The sequence below is a fragment of the Physeter macrocephalus genome, chromosome 5, assembly GCF_002837175.3.
Source record: "Physeter macrocephalus isolate SW-GA chromosome 5, ASM283717v5, whole genome shotgun sequence".
Classification (NCBI taxonomy): domain Eukaryota; kingdom Metazoa; phylum Chordata; class Mammalia; order Artiodactyla; family Physeteridae; genus Physeter; species Physeter macrocephalus.
Window position 1 is genome coordinate 45452305 of NC_041218.1, and position 16792 is coordinate 45469096.

The following is a 16792-nucleotide window of genomic DNA, read 5'->3' on the forward strand; positions in this document are numbered from 1 at the left end:
ACGCACAGGCCCAGCGGCCATGGCTCACGGGCCCAGCCGCTCCGCGGCCTGTGGGATCTTCCCGGACCGGGGCACGAACCCGCGTTCCCTGCATTGGCAAGCGGACTCCCAACCAGTGCGCCACCTGGGAAGCTGTAGGCAGGGACTTTTGACTCCCCAGACCAAACCGTCACCGGAAGAGGTTCATGCTTAGTGAATAAGTCGTCGGCCTTCTTTGTTGTGAGCTCGCCTTTACAGTAGTGGATAGCAGTCCCGTTCCTCAACTTGGCATTTAAAATCCCCAGATTAGACCCTGTTGCCTATCTGGACGGTTGTTGAGAGAGGCACCAGAATCTGGACTGCGCCTTTAAAGAGGGCTCTGGAAACTAGTTTTTCTTGCCGTTCATTCATTCAACAGTTATTGCGCCTCTGCACTGGACACCGTGATTGGGCACTGTTCAACAAACTAAAATCACGGCCGTTGCCTTCAGATAGTATACAAACCAGTGTAGGAAACAGGATACCGGGCAAGTAAACATCGTACCAGATAACGCTAAGCCTGCTGAAGAGATGTTCAAGCTGCTGTCAGACTACAGAGGATAGACTTTTGGGGGGTGGGGGAGACGTAGTGACAAGAAGGGATCTCTGGTGAAGACAGGCCTCTCTCTTTTTTTTTCTTTTTAATAATGTGCTATATCTTTATAATTTGTTTTTAAATTAATTAATTTATTTTTGGCTGCGTTGGGTCTTCGTTTCTGTGTGAGGGCTTTCTCTAGTTGTGGCAAGCAGGGGCCTCTCACTATCGCGGCCTCAACGCGCAGGCTCAGTAGTTGTGGCTCACGGGCCTAGTTGCTCCGCGGCGTGTGGGAATCTTCCCAGACCAGGGCTCGAACCCGTGTCCCTTTCATTAGCAGGCAGATTCTCAACCACTGCGCCACCAGGGAAGCCCAGGCCTCTCTCTTAATATTTTGTATCTGATGGGTGATTGAGCTAGTGGATATGACCGTGATTGTAAAGTGTCATGGAACAAACTCTTTTTGAATGATCAGTGTATGCCAGGCAGTGTCCATCGGGGATAAACTGATGAGTAAAAACAACCACCATCTCTGCTCTCATGGACCTTAGAGTCTGAGGGGTGGGGGTGGGGTTCATATGTCAATAATGTAGCCTAAAATAATATTAAGCCACAACCATGATAAATTGTTACAAAGGAGGGGTAAGTGGAGAACAGGGAAAACTTTCCTGTTAATAGAATGATTAACCAGAGACATGTAGTGTAAGATCTAAAGTTTTTGAGTGAATACTTTTCCTGGTTTATCTTTCACCATATGCAAGTAATAAGTGCCAGTAGGCATTCACATATTTGTTGAAGTAACGAATGGGCAAAATAATCTTTTCTCTCCTCCCCCCCCCCTTTTTTTTTTGCTAAAAAAAAAATCCTTAGAGCTTGTGGACAAGTGTATAGGATCAAGGATTCACATTGTGATGAAGAGTGATAAGGAGATTGTTGGCACACTTCTGGGATTTGATGACTTTGTCAGTATCCTTTTAAAAGTTGGTAGCATGGTTTTTTCTTCAGTATTTTAAAAAAAGAACTGTAGACAATCAGTACTTACAGATTATTATAATAAAAATTAATTTATTCTCATGGAAATTGTGATAGTGTTTTAAGAGGTGCGTGTACTGAAAGAAGATGAAATTCTTACCCATCACAAGCATTTTGAATTTGAGCCATTGTGTTCAATGTTATAATTAAAAGTGAACAAAGGCAGAAGCCAGAGTAAATTTAACTTGGTATATTTATTTTCTTAACACCAAATTTCAGATATGGTACTGGAAGATGTCACTGAGTTGTGAGTAGTGTTAAAAATTAAGGAATTGGGCAGGGGAATCTTTTTAATTTAAGGCAGTTTTAGTACTGTTGAGTCAGTAAAATGATCTGTTGAGTCAGAGAACACTGCCTATTCGAACTACTCTAAAGATAGAAGTTTTACCTCCTGTTGTTAGTAAAATTGGATTAGAAGATTATTACCTTTATGTAATGTCACTAAATTGCTAGGAAATTAGTAGAGACAAAGCTTTAAGGTAAAAGGTACTAAAAACAGCCAGGGATCTTAGGGCTCAGGTCAAATAAAGGAACTGATAATAAGAGCATTTAATGCTTTAAATTAATTATTCTACAACTTACATATAATAGAAAATGTAAATGATGCCTCAGTTATTTTAATTATAAAGATCATGACCAATAGCTCTGCTTTCAGATTTGAATTAATTACAGATTGGTATAATGGATAGGAATCAGTAGTAAATAATAGTAAAAAGAGTGAGGATAGTAAACATTTTATTTCATATTTGATCTCCTTGGCAAGTTTCACCTTTATAGATGAAGATCAGCCCAGTGGATGTGGATCTTAGGCCAGTCAGTTCACTCTGTTGCCTTTGGGGAAGAATTTACATCACCCAGGGGTGATGTACATTACCCACTTTGTCTCTGAAAAGTGTTGGTACAATTGCCTGACCTCATGTTCATTTGTATATAATAATTAACCTTTAATCTATTTGTTTAGTGAAATCACACCAGAAGGAAGAAGAATTACTAAATTAGATCAAATTTTGCTAAATGGAAATAACATAACAATGGTAAGATATAGTAAAGCTATTTTTATGTAGATGTTAAGCCATTTTTGTGGGGCAGGGATTACAGAACTAACTTGCTTGACTAAATGCTCATGGTCCAGTGGTGCTTAAAATGGGAAAGGGGTGCTCTGGTTGTCAGGGCTCTATGGCCAAACTGTTGAAGATGACATTAGGCCTAAGATTAGTTTGCTTGTGCTTTTTAATCATTTGTTTTGCCAAGAATCATTGTTGAGACACTAAGTATTAATTGATGATGTTGGAATTGTAAACAGCAGTGACATGGAGAAAATTGAAATATGGGGGAGGGGCAAAGAGGCGTGACTCCGATCAATGAGGAGCTCTCAGTAGGGGTTTTTAGATTATGTAGTACTAAACTAAATATTAAACTTTTTCCTCCTTTGCAGCTGGTTCCTGGAGGAGAAGGACCTGAAGTATGAATGGATTTCCTTGACTTATGCTAGATTCTGTTTTGTCTTATGACAACAAAATAGAATTTTTATTTTAACCTTTTAATGTTTGTATTCTGTGAAGCCAAGTTTTCCGTTAAAGGGAAATGCTTTGAAGATGCATTGTAAATGCCTGTTTTTGTAAGTTAATCATGATTATGTTGGAAAAAGAAGAACAGTTTGTTCTTTGAAGACAAAAATAAAGGTGTTTTTGTTAGCTGTCATTTTATTTATTATACTGCAATAGCCAATGGTCGTAGTTACTTTGTCACTTGCTTTCCTGTCATTTTATGATTATTTGCTTCCTCATTTAGGTGACCATTTGATTCTCAAACAAAAATTGTTCCAAACAAAATGATGAGGTTTGATTTTGAACAGGTGCATTAAAAAAACCTGAAATGATTACTTACAAAATTCAGTTCAAACTCTGATGCGCAAGAAGCAAAATACACAGGTAATATATGCACATTGTAGAAGTGCAGATAAAGTAAAAAGGAAAATATTAATCACTTTTGCTGTATATCCTCTTAGACTTTCTTAATATACTCTCAGTACACATTTTATCTTTACAAAAACTTACTCTTCCTGAATGTACTGTTTTGTAGCCTCCATATAAGACTTTTTTTTTTTTTGTGGTACGCGGGCCTCCCCCTGCTGTGGCCTCTCCCGTTGCGGAGCACAGGCTCCGGACGCGCAGGCCCAGCGGCCATGGCTCACGGGCCCAGCCGCTCCGCGGCACGTGGGATCCTCCGAGACCGGGGCGCGAACCCGGTTCCCCTGCATCGGCAGGCGGACGCGCAACCACTGCGCCACCAGGGAAGCCCCTAAGACTTTTTTTTTGAATTTAAATGGGGAGAATCTTTCCATGTTAAATATTTTGGCACCATTAATGTGTGCATAGTATTTTATTAAATGGGTTTACCAAAACTTATTTAACCTATTCTTTATTACTGGCCACAGTGGTCTAACTAAATCTTTATACATTTTTATTTTTCTTAGAATGAATTCATAAATATCTAAGGTCAAAGGATAGATATGTTGCCAACAAAAAGTTTGTGCCAACCTACATATAGTTGTAGTTTTTCATAGTACCCTTCACACACTTACCAAGATTGGCTATGTTCTATTTTCTCCTCTCTTTGCCATTGTGATAGGCAAAACCTGGTATGTTTAAATTTTTAAAAATTAATTTTGAACTGATTTGTATTTTGTGAATTACTTATATGAAGGTTTTGCCATTGGGATACTGTTCTTTTTCTTACTAATCTGTAAGAATTCTTAATAGGTTACTCTTAATCATGCATTTTCCAATAACTTCCCCAGTTTGTAGTTTGCCTGTTCGTACTTTTTGTTTGTTTGTTTGTTTTTACTTTTGGCTGTGTTGGGTCTTCGTTGCTGCGCACGGGCTTTCTCTAGTTGCGGCAAGCGGGGGCTACTCATTGCAGTGGCTTGTTGCAGAGCATGGGCTCTAGGCACGTGGGCTTCAGTAGTTGTCGCGCAGGCTCAGTAGCTGTGGCTCGCGAGCTCTAGAGCGCAGGCTCAGTAGTTGTGATGCAGGGGCTTAGTTGCTCGGCTGCATGTGGGATCTTCCTGGACCAGGGCTCGAACCCATGTCCCCTGCATTGGCAGTGCTGTGTTCTCAAACAAGTGGGAGAGAGTTCTGGTGCTTTTTTGCCACATAGCTTACTCACTTTCCTTTTTCAGGAAGGTGAGACTAAGCCAGAAGACTGTATACCAGATGTCCCAGGCAATGAATGTGCCAGGGAATTTCTGGCCCATGCACCAACCAAAGGACTTTGGATGCCACTGGGGAAAGAAGTCAAAGTCATGCAGTGTGAGTGTGGAAGGGTTTTAAGTAACACCCTCAATACGTGCAAGTTACAGACCACCGTTTACAAAAAAGTTCACTTAATTTGTTCTCACCACTGCACTGTTAAAGTCAGGGTACTATCTCTCTTCTATAGATGAGGAAGCCGCCTAACATATGTTATTGTGGTATTATAAGTGGTACAAGGTAAGAGGCAGAGCAGTGCTTTGACTCCAGGGCTTCTGGCTGCAAGGGCAATGGACTTCCACAGGGCTGTAGCTGCCTGCAGAGTATATGCTTCAGTAATATGCCTGTAATAGGATATTCCATGTTAAGGTTTTATCCAGGTAACCTGAGAGGAGCTCTGGGCCACAGAGGGTGGGTCTGGAACAGGTAGAGCTCTGTGTGTACACCCTCCACCGCACCAGAGCAGCAGCACCTTCATCCAGCGTAAGATGGTGTTTGAAGAAGGGATACGGCTGCCTTTAAAGACATTTGTTTGTACAAAGATTTTTCACACACACAATTAAAATAGTGTTTCCCAGCCCCTTTCCTTCATTCCCCTCACCTCCAAGGGACCACCTCAGCCTCTTTTAAGAAGGTTATTTTGAAGTTTAGCTCTGGACTAAACAAGGACTAAACATACCAAAGGCAAAAAATTTGCTCATAAACTCACCTTGTTTTTAAACATCCCTTCCAAATCACTGAGCATCAATCAAATTCATAACAGCCAAGAGTTAAGATGTGACAATACCCCAGCCTTTAAGTAGAAGTGGTAGGCTTAAATATTTCTTGAGTCTAATGGTTTTAGGACTAAGACTGGAACTTATTTAAACTTCCCTGGGGCTCTTATGCATCCCATTCTTCACTTACCTGCTTTGCTTCATTCTTTGCACCCCAGAGGTAATCATCTCCCAAAGCTCTCCTTTGTGCCCTCCTTCCCGCCCCACTCCTGTCAGCTGTGCCCCCACCAGTCATACGATGGTCCAAACTCAAGCTTCAACCAGGTGTGGGGAGGCTGCTAGTCTAGTCCCTCAATCTCACCATTTTATGCCCCTCCCACCATAACCCACGTAGAAAAGCAAAACAACTCTCTTCCCAACTTCTGACTCCAGGCTTTTGTTAAAGATTCAATTCTGTTAGTCCTCTCACATATCTTTTACTCCCATGTGAATCAAAACCCTCACCACTTTGTTTTGTTGAATAAAACTGGTTTTCAGTCATATGGGCACTCTCCATCCACTCTAATTTCTCCTATAAAATACTGCTGGTTGAAATTCCTACGGCACATTTGTCTAATTTCTCTACTCAGTCTGGATTAGCCCCTTATTGCCTACAGGATAAAAATCTATAAGTGAAGAAAAACCCTACGACTTTACCCCATTCTCCTTGGCCTATTTCCCAAGAAGTCTCCCCTCTGGCAGGATGGTCTCGAGAGGAACCCTGCTCTGGCTGCCCATTTGAGCTCACGCTACTGTCTCCATTCCCACTCCAAACTTGCTCCTCTTTTGTTTCCAAACCACAGAACCTAAAAGTGTGTCGAAATTCTCTGCCTCCACATGGACTGCCCATTCTCAGCAATCCAGCTAGACTGATGTCCTCCTATCTCAGCCCAACTCTCCTTACCCCTTAACTGCTATCACCCAGCTCTCTGTCACCCTCTACTAGAGTACTTCGTTTCACATTACATTGCAGTTTCCTAGAATGCAGGAATTCTAACTTGGATTCTCTTTGCAAATCCTTTGAATATGGGCACCTACAGCTTAAGTGAAAACATACTTTAAAAATGGAGAAATACTATTGATTCACAGCTGCCTTTGCATCCAGGACCCAGTATGGAACCACCACAGACAACCAAATAAGATGAACCCCCTAGTCACTTACATTCCAATGGTTTGTGAGAGGCTCTCCTGGACTCCAGTCCCTCTGGCTTGGGCATAGTATGTTTTCTTTGGAGGGTGACAACAGTGCTTTCACAGCCTTCCTGTTGTTTCAGCTGGTAAACCACAGGGACGATGTGCTCATATTCACCGCCAGCTTGTAATAACCTGTACTTATTTCTGGTGGGCCAGAACATAAGTTGGGGAGGGACAGAGCACTCAGGTGGCATCCTGATTATCCTTCAAGCCTTCCGATACGACATTCCTTTGCAAGATGTCAGAGGGCCCTGTGGGCTCACTTCTTCAAGCAGGCATTCTACCTCATCCATTTCATCTTCAGCTTCCAACTCAGAGTCTTCTGAATCCTCAGGAAGCAAAATGGTCAAGGCAGCGCTTTTCTTCAACAAATAGGCTGTCTTAACATTTGAGAAGCTGCTTAGGTCTTTCACCTTCCTGCCTTTTACAGTCTTTTTAATCTCTGCACACCTTTTCAAGTTCTCTTTATACACCTCCCCAGTCTCATCATTCACGATCACTTCATCTTTGTCTGCACTTAATTTCCTATTTGTGACTGGCTTTTTCCATGACCCCTTGGTTTTGCAGTCTGGTGAGGTCCCTTCATCTCTGGAGGGCATTTGCTGGGGAGATTTCTCTACCTGTGCTTCATACCAGCTCATGTCGCACTGGATGCCCTCATCTACTTTGGTAAACTGGGCCAACCAAGTAGGGGAGGAACTGTGCCCCTCATAGTTACTGTTCTCTACCTCACCTTCATCTTTATCTTCTTTCTGGTTCCTACTCTCCAGCTGCTCTGCTCCCTTTCTCATTTCCCACTGGATGCCATCACCTACTCTGTACAGGGTGGAAGCAGGGGAGAAATAATGACACCCCTCAGAGGCTATGAGAGTCACCTCCTGAGGGCATTTGCTGGGGGTATTCCTCGAGCTGTATGCCTTCACCTACTTCATTCAGCAGGGGGATGGGAAATTACAGGGGAATAAAAATATTCCTCATAACTATCAGAATCATCATCATCATCATCGTCACATTCAAAGAGGTCCCTGTACTTCCACCATGGTCCCTCACTGCTTTCTGATGATGGCTCAGGCTGTGCATCATAGCACTGACCCATGGCACCCTGAGTGGCCTCATCTACTTTGTTGACCTGAGCCAACCAGGTCGGGGAGGCAGTACCTCCCTCAGGATAGCTAATGTTCTCTACCTCTTCCTTTTCACCCACATTCTCAGGGGAGAATGTATTCACAGGGATACTGGTCACCCTTACTATGTCATGGCTGTCACCTTCTGAGTTAACATCTTGTTTTTCATTCAAGTTTTCAGCCTGTTGAGGTTCAGTTTCTGTGTTTTTTGTTTTCGTTTCTTCCCAGTAGCCACCATATTGTTGGAATTGTGCTGTGTTATAAAACATAGGAACCATGGGTCTTTGGTTGAGAGTAGTGGGCAATGGGGACTGAAGGACGAGGAAGCTAGGATACTCACTGAGCACCACAGGATATGGAAAATACAGACTTGCATTTGTGACACCTAGAAAGAGAATGGAATAGTTAGCTATTTTGTCTCCTGCAGCTGGTCACTACATTCAGCCAGTACACACTACACCTGTACAGCCACAACTGTTCAAACCCACCACAGGACAACCACCAGTCTTCTGTTACCTCTTCTGTTACCAGTGCAAAGGACTTAAAAGTCCTCCCCAAGTTCTTACATGAATAGCTACTAACAACTTTCTTAACCCATCTCCCACACATCTCACAGGTCTGTAATCCATTTTGCTTCCAGAACAATCTTTCTGAACAATCTGTGATCCTCACTTCAGTTACAGTATTTGAATGGCTTATCATTGCCTGTCAGGATAATGAGGAACAATGACCACATTTCTTAGGATGGCATAAAGCACCTCATTATCTAGTTTCTCATGGTATCATCTCATTAAGATGTAGGTGGTCCAATAAGGACCTTGCCATAGACGGGTTTTTCCACATAAGGCAACTCCTCTTTTCCTCCTTTCCCTGCTACCAAACTGCTACCAAAGCCTAATCATTTTACAAAGGGAATCCTACCAACACATGGACCTTGAGGCATTTTGCTAAGAAAAATCAGTTGGACAGAAAAAGGCAAATGCTGTATGATCACTTATGTAAATATATGGAAAAGTGGAATCACAGAAGTAGAATGGTGGTTGACAGGTGCGGGGTGTGGGGGAACGGGGAGATGTTGGCCGATGGCAAAAACTCCTCTAATTCAGCTTATTATTCAGAAGACAACACTGAGGCAAAGAGAAGTTAAATATTTACTAAAATCAGCCCATTTTTAAGACATAATTCAGGGAATTCTGTGGCGGTCCAGTGGTTAGGACTCTGCACTTTGACTGTTGAGGGCGTGGGTTTGATCCCTGGTTGCAGAACTAAGATCCCACAAGCCTCAGGACGTGGCCAAAAACAAACAAACAAAAAAACCCCCGTCCCCCATAATTCAGCCCTCTCTTTCAATTCTACAGCACTGTGTACTCCATGTCTTAAATATTTAAAAGGTGGTAGACATTCTGGATATGTAAAATGCTTGGAAGTCACTTACTCCCAAAACAGTAAAAAAGCTAACATATCACAAACTCTTCTCAGATCATTCACAGCAGTGGGTGTACAGGGAAAACTGCTACCCCCAATATTGGAGAGACTTGAACAGATAATCACAACATACAGGAACACAAACCCTGTAGGGGATCTCATCCCCATCTAGCCAACCGGAAGTGGCTTCACTCCTGGAATTCCAGGTTTCACAAGACAATACATCCTATAAATTTCTTCTCACTAAAATCTGAGTCATGTTGCAATTAAGAAAAACCGAGTACAAATCTTATTCCTACTTCCAGCACTTACCCCTTTAATTCTCCTAAACCACAACTCTAAAGGACAAATAAAATATTGTAAACCTTAAGGGTGTAGAAAAACCAGGGGTATATAGCAGCTCAGCCTGTGAATCCCAAGAATGTTTAAGATACAATATGGGGACTTCCCTGGTGGCGCAGTGGATAAGAATCTGCCTGCAAATGCAGGGGACACGGGTTCGAGCCCTGGTCTGGGAAGATCCTACATGCCGCGGAGCAACTAAGCCCATGTGCCCCAACTACTGAGCCTGCGCTCTAGAGCTCCAGAGCCACAACTACTGAGCCTGCGCTCTAGAGCCCGAGAGCCACAGCTACTGAGTCCGTGCACCAGAGCTACTGAAGCAGGCTGTGGAGGTCGCGAGAACAGACTGGCCTGCGGGGAGGGGGGTGTTAGGAGACGCGGAGCCGGGGGCCTGGACTCCTGGGCTGAGGAGGGGTTCGGCCCGGGTGGAGGCTGGGGGGCAGGCTGGAGAGGCTACGGACAAGGGCGGTGAAGCCGAGGCCTAGGCCGCGTCTCCCAGTGCAGCCGCGGGGCGCGGCCCCAGGCGTTTGGCGCCTGGCACTAGGTACCCCGCGCCTCCAAGGCCTCATCTCCCCACGGTTCTCCTGCCTGGGGAGCCAGACTTGCTCAGCACGACGCGGGCCCGGGCCTCTGGGCGCTGCACCCCTGGTCGAAACGCACGCAAGGCAGCCCCCGTGTGTCCCTATCCCAGGCGAGCGGGAAGAGAAGGTAAGGGACCTACCCACCCAGGATCCCAGTTCTGATGGGGGACAAGGACGACTTTCTTCCTTCACAGCACGTTACAGGACAGAGTGCGGCTGTCCTTTCCTAACTACAAACACCTGCTTTTCAGCCTGGGGGCTCCCAGTTCTGATGGGGGACAAGGACGACTTTCATCCTTCACAGCACTTTACAGGGCAGAGTGCGGCTGTCCTTTCCTAACTACAAACACCTGCTTTTCAGCCTGGGAAATGAACTCTTCAGGAAACAACGAAAATTTTGAGGGCAGTAACTCCAGACCTTTTTTTTATGTGCACCCCGTGGCCCAGCAGCTTCACCTGGGTCCCTGGTACCAGAATCCTGTCTATAATCCATTCTCCATTCCTGGGGCAGGTAAGGAATCTGAATCCCCAAAGAGGTTCAGTGGGATTAGGGACCCTCCCTGTAAGCCAGAGCCTGAAGGTTTCTAACACCTGTGTCCATTACCTCCCTTTCCTCACCCTGTGCTCACACCAAAGAGACTAGCAGTGCACGGGGCAGTGTTCGTTGTTCAGGTTAATAGGAAACATTCGAATTCTAGCTATATGCCAGTTACTCTGCTAAGTGCTAGGAATAGGTTCTCTCATTGACCTCAGCAGCCCGTGCGCTAGGTATTGTTGCTGTCCTTGCTCCCCAAATGAGGGAACTGAGGCTCCCAGTCGGTGACTGGCCCAGGGTCACAGAGTAATCCAACCAAAGTCTCCTCATGTTGTGAGACCAGAGGTGCCTCAGTGCTCCTATTCCCTGTAATTTTTCGACATGGCCTAAAAGTTCTAAAAGCTATCATGGTGAAGTCAGAAAAGTACTCTGGAGGAAGAATGACAAGCAAGACTTGAAAATGTTTGGAAGGTAGACATCTAGCGTTTCATTCAGTACATGGGGGAAGGGGCTTTAGGCAGGCAGGAGGATCCATGGTGATTCTCCCATCTCACCTCTCCAAGTAGGAAAGATAATGTTAAACTTGCTCTTCTGGGTATCCTGCTGGAGATAAAGCATGTTGTAAATATTATGCAGCTTTTCCAAGTAGAAAACTAGGTGTGATGAGGAGAGCTTCTGAATTCATCACTGTTGCCAGCTGAATAGTAGTCTCAGTCTGAGCAACAGGGACCTGTGCCAGCGTATGGCCTGTGACCTACAATTCTTCACTGTGTCTCTACCTGCCAGATGTTGGACTAGCACCTCCACATGAGTCAGCTCCTTCAAGAAATCTTACTGTATATAAACTCTTGGCTCTGTTTCTCTGGAGATTCCCTAATTAGTACAGACATTGAAATGCTATTTTGAAATGGTGCAGAGACAGGAATTGTGTGAGGAAAAGTACAGTGTACTTGGGGGGGGGAGGTTTCTGAGAGGAAGAAATTCATATTGTATCTTTTTTTATTAAAGATTTTAAATTTTATTTCTGGCTGTGTTGGGTCTTCGTTGCTGCGCGCGTGGGCTTTCTCTAGTTGCGGTGAGCGGGGGCTACTCTTCGCTGCGGTGCGCGGGCTTCTTATTGTGGTGGCTTCTCTTGTTGTGGAGCACAGGCTCTAGGCATGCGGGCTTCAGTAGTTGTGGCTCGCGGGCTCTAGATCGCAGGCTCTATAGTTGTGGCGCACGGGCTTAGTTGCTCCGCGGTATGTGGGATCTTCCTGGACCAGGGCTTGCTCCGCGGCATGTGGGATCTTCCTGGACCAGGGCTTTGCATTGGCGGGCGGATTCTTAACCACTGCGCCACCAGGGAAGTCCCCAGAATATATTATTGATAAGCGTTGAAAACAGTGATGCCCATTAAAAAATAAATGGATAAAGGTCTCACCTCTTTGACTAAGGACATATAGATTCTGATAAGGAAGAGTGAATTTTATTGTTCTGGGTCAGTTTCAAGATTGAGTTTTTCCTTTTGTAAAAATAAAAATTATACCTATTAAGAAAAAATAATTCATACCTAAAGACTGAGTCAGTGAAATATAGAAAGCAAGGATTAATGGTGATTAGGTGACCAGCATGGTCCTGGTGCCCTGTGCTTCCCACTCACTGACAGAGTCTCTAAGTGGTGAAGCTGGCAGTTGATCTCAGGTCAGCCTGATTCCCAAATCTGCTGCTCTCTGTCTGCTCCAGTCACAGGAGTGTGAGGTCATTTGGCATGAGGCTGGAACAGAGAATGGCTGGAAAAGACTGCGTCTACTTTATTCAAGGTTGACCCTGACTGAATCTTAGGCTGTTAAAACATTTCGTTCCTGAACCTAAGAAAAATCATGCATGACATCAGCTGGCCGCCGGAGGGCACTGTGGAACAGGCTACGAGTTGCTGAAGCCACGGGTGTTTCGTTTTCCCCAGATCCTGCATTCCAAGTCAGGTTCTGGTCTTCTACTCTGCTGTACCTACTTTGGGATCACACCACAAGGGCAGGTAAAGGATTGAATCCATACCATTTTACACTTATTTTTGAAAAGGAGGAATCTTTTCCTTCATATTTTCTACATGAGGTGCTGTAAAAAACTGTCTCTAAGTATATAACGTTGTGGATGAAAACATGGGCTCTAGAATCAGATTCACCTCGACTCTAGTCCCAATCAATCATTTATTAGTTGTGTGAGTTTAGGCGGCTACTTAATGTCTCTGGTTTCAATCCCCTCATTTGTAAATTGGGAAAAATAACTACCTCTCAGGGTTGGAAAAACTAAGATAATACATGTAAAGCATCCAGTATAGCTTTCAGTCATATAGTAAGTGCTCAATAAATGGCAGTAGTCATTACTACTATTTTTAAGAGACCCTGGATCAACTTATTTTTATGGTTTTCCTGTCACAGCAATTCCATTTCAACAATTCAAGCTAACTGTCACTTAGTAGACAGCATTTCCCCCAAGAATTGAGCCCTTTGTCCTCTTTGAATCTTCTACCACAAAGCTCAGTGCCTGGGCACAAGGGTTCATGTGATTTGTTGAACTAAGTGATGTCAATAAAGCTATCTTTTAAGACGAGCTCGAGAAAGTGGGCTTTATTACTTGGAAGATGGCTGAACTTGCAGAGCAGTTAGCTTTAAGGTTAGCAGAGGGAGTAAAATAAAGAGACAGGGAGATTTTAAAATATTCATGTTTATCATGAATAATGCAGTCATTTATTGAGCACCTACTTTGTGCCTGCCCTCCGGAAGCTCACTGCCTGGCCGGGAGACACATCTCCCTAGCTGTGATATAGTGTGATGAGTCAGTTAGCTTTTGGAGCACATGGAGAGAAAGGAATGGGTTCTGCTTGTGGTGGGAGTGGGAAGCTGGAATACAGAGTGCTGCTGAAAATCAGATCTGGCTCCGAATTGAGCCCTAGCAACATCCAGATGGTGGGGTTAAGGTATTCCCTTCTCTAAAGGATCTGTTTGTACCCTCCTTGTACCTTACGAGGAGGATGGGGAGTCTTTTGGAGGTTGTAGGTTGAGACCCATTCAGGCTTATCTGATGCATTTGGAAGAGAGGGGCTACATATTGGGTCGGCCAAAACGTTCGTCTGGGTTTTTCTGGTGAAATATGATGGCAAAACCCGAACGAACTTTTTGGCCAACCCAGTACCAGTACAGGTTGAAGGGAGGGATTTCAGAGGTCTTGGAATTTCATCAGAGGGGAACAAAGAGTCATAAGTATGGGGAAGTGGCTTCAGAAAGAAGCTGAGGATCAGCAAGGAGTGAAGGTCCTAGGAAAGCAACTATGCTCGAACTCATCCTAACTCATGCCCCCAGGGGTGCATGTCCTGAGGAGGAAAGGGAGTGTCTAAGAGAATGGTAAGAGCTGTCTCTCCAAACTCTGTATACATTGAGGGTCTGACTTTTTCCCTTGAGCACTTTGATAGGAGTCCTGTGTCACTAGGACTATCTCAGTCACACGCAGACAAAGTGGGCAGCTGAACAGTTCAGAAAGAGGCAGGAAAAGGCAATCAGGAAACCTGAGTTTGTTGCCAAGTGGCTGTGTAACCTCAGGCAAGTCACCTCTTTTTTTTAGGACTTCAGTTTTCTCATCCATAAAACAGGAGTTGAACTGCATGTTTGGGTTTCCTTCCAGCACTCAACTCTCCACCTTTGGTTGTCTTCATTTCAGCGGAAGAGAAAATCAGTCAAGGGCCTGAGGTCCAAGTGGGGAGGAGGGGTGGTTAACCATAAGTGACAGGTCACGTCTGCAAAGCCCAGGCATGCTCATTCTTCCCTCCTGTCAACAGCCACCCCATCACTGCCAGCTGTGGTGTGTTTGGAATCTGTTCTGTGTTGGTAGCCATTGGGAATTGAGGGCGTGTTCCCACATCTGCGGATTTTCCCATGACTTCTTGTCCCATGGGAATCTAGTGGTTTTTGGATACTGTGGCTAATCTTTTAAAGCTATGATGCTTCCTGTTCTCCTTGCTGCCTCTTCCTTTTCTGTTCTGTTTCAATGAGAGTGAACCTGAAAACTGTCAGAGCGGAAACCACATGGAGAGGAATCATGGTCTGGTGTAGAAGCTCTGTCAGTTATTCACTGAGTGAGCTCAGGCAGGCCATTTATCCTCTTTGGGTCTTGGTTTCCTCATCTTTTAAACCAAGACAAGAACTCATGCCTTTCCCATTCTACACAGGTGTTCTGAAGATGCAGGGGTCTCACAGGTGTGAAATGCTTTAACTTGGCCAACTGTATGTATTGACATGGGGTCCGATTCTGGATCCCTATTCATTCTTCATTGGACACCAGCTGGTAACATCCTGGTTGACTTTTGAATCTACACCCCACAGCTTTCCAAAAAGAACTGTGGTATCGACCAGAATGCCTGCAAAATAATTGATCACTCTATTTTCTATAAAATAGAGAAAGAGTAGAAGATCATGACCATGGAGTGTGGTGAATCATAGATATGTGGGTCATGGGCTCACATGCTTCCCCTGATCTCTGGGAAGGAGTCTATTTACTTCCTTTTAAGTATTTCCTTTTGTCTCCTAATTGCAACTTCTTGGGCCATGGGCCCCATTAGCACTTCCTCAGAGCAGCCCTGTTATTTGTCATTGGTTTTAGCCATCTTCATGGTCACCGTCTCATGGGGGTAGTAAGAAATGGGAAGGACCTTACTTTTCCCTCTGCTGAAGTGCCTGGAGAGCATCTCTTAGTGATTGCAGCTGGAAGTGTGACATTTAATTAGTGGAGAAAATTGAGTCAGAGAAGATGCAGGCTGTGCCGACAAGAGGGTGAGAAAAGGCTGGGGAAGACGTGATATGTTCAGTGGGGCAATTTGGCTCAGGTGTTCTCCCAGATCCAGATTGGGTGTTCACATCACCACAGGTGGAGATTACAGAAGCTTCAGGAATTTTCCATAGTGATGGGAACCACAAATGAGCCCCCAGGGACACCTAGTTTCTTCTGTCCCACCCTTGCTTTATTTGGGAAAGCAAATGATGACTCCCCCCCTCCTCCGAGAGGTGAGGACCTCACCCAATGAAGCCTGGACTCCTGCTGGCCTAGTGACTGGTGCTTGGAGATGACATAAGCTTGCACTGAGAGCTGTGGTCTCTTAGAGCACAGGATCCAGAGTGTGATGAGTTGGAAAGGAGCTTCAGCACCTCTATGCCCAGTCCTGCACCGGGAGAAGAGGAGAGGAGGAGAAGAGGAGACCTAGGTCCAGAGAGGGGCATTGACTTGCCTACGGGACTTAGGGGCTGAGCTGGAATCGGTGCTTAGGTCATTGATACCTGGTTCAGAGCTCTTGGCTATGCTACTCCATCTCCATGACTGGATGGTGATGTTTGGGTTACACTGGATAAAATTACCCCCTCTCTCCCAGAAGCTGATGTCTGAGCTTGTGTCTGAGCACCTGCACTTCTCCATGTGTGTCTTAGAGATATGCATTCCCAGTTTATTTCAAAAGTACCATTTCTTCCCTGCAGGCGCAGGACTACTTGTAGTAATGCCTCATCTGCCTCTGGGCCCCTGGTACCTTGTAAAAGGCTGAGAATCTGCAGCAGGAGCTAAAGGGTGCAGGGGGACCAGGAGGAGGGGCTTAGATGGAACAGGAGGCAGAAAGGAACAGGGCCCAGTATGGAACTTAAAGGAAATGTGGGGATCTGGCTTCTAATACTTGCTCTGTTGTGTGCAAATTTGGCAAATTCCAAAATTCCATTTCCTTCTCAGTCCCCCTTTACCATTTCCCAGTCTCTTTTCTTAGGCTAAGCAAGATAAAACCAAAATATAATGCTAAAAATATCTCCATTCTTACAAAAAAAGCAAACTCTTAATAAATTGCTTTTTACCTTTATGATTTTGATTATCTATTCCTCATGGGTCAATGACACTTGATAGAAAAGTGAACTCCCCACCTGTGGCTTAAAGCCAAACCCAGGTTTCAGCTTTGAGGGGATTCTTGAGGGTATCCCATTAATAACCCTGAAG

At 44.6% G+C, this 16792-nt stretch overlaps 1 protein-coding gene across 1 annotated transcript in view; it reads left to right on the forward strand.

Moving 5' to 3' along the window:
* LSM5 (LSM5 homolog, U6 small nuclear RNA and mRNA degradation associated) overlaps nt 1–3279 on the forward strand; it is a 3874-nt gene extending 595 nt beyond the window's left edge. Inside the window, exons 2-5 of the mRNA XM_028489914.2 lie at nt 1424–1519; nt 1805–1832; nt 2547–2619; nt 3021–3279. Coding sequence (XP_028345715.1) covers nt 1424–1519; nt 1805–1832; nt 2547–2619; nt 3021–3053 — 230 coding nt within the window. The 3' untranslated portion in view covers nt 3054–3279. The remainder of the gene's footprint in view (nt 1–1423; nt 1520–1804; nt 1833–2546; nt 2620–3020) is intronic.
* Nucleotides 3280–16792: the final 13513 nt, after the last annotated feature.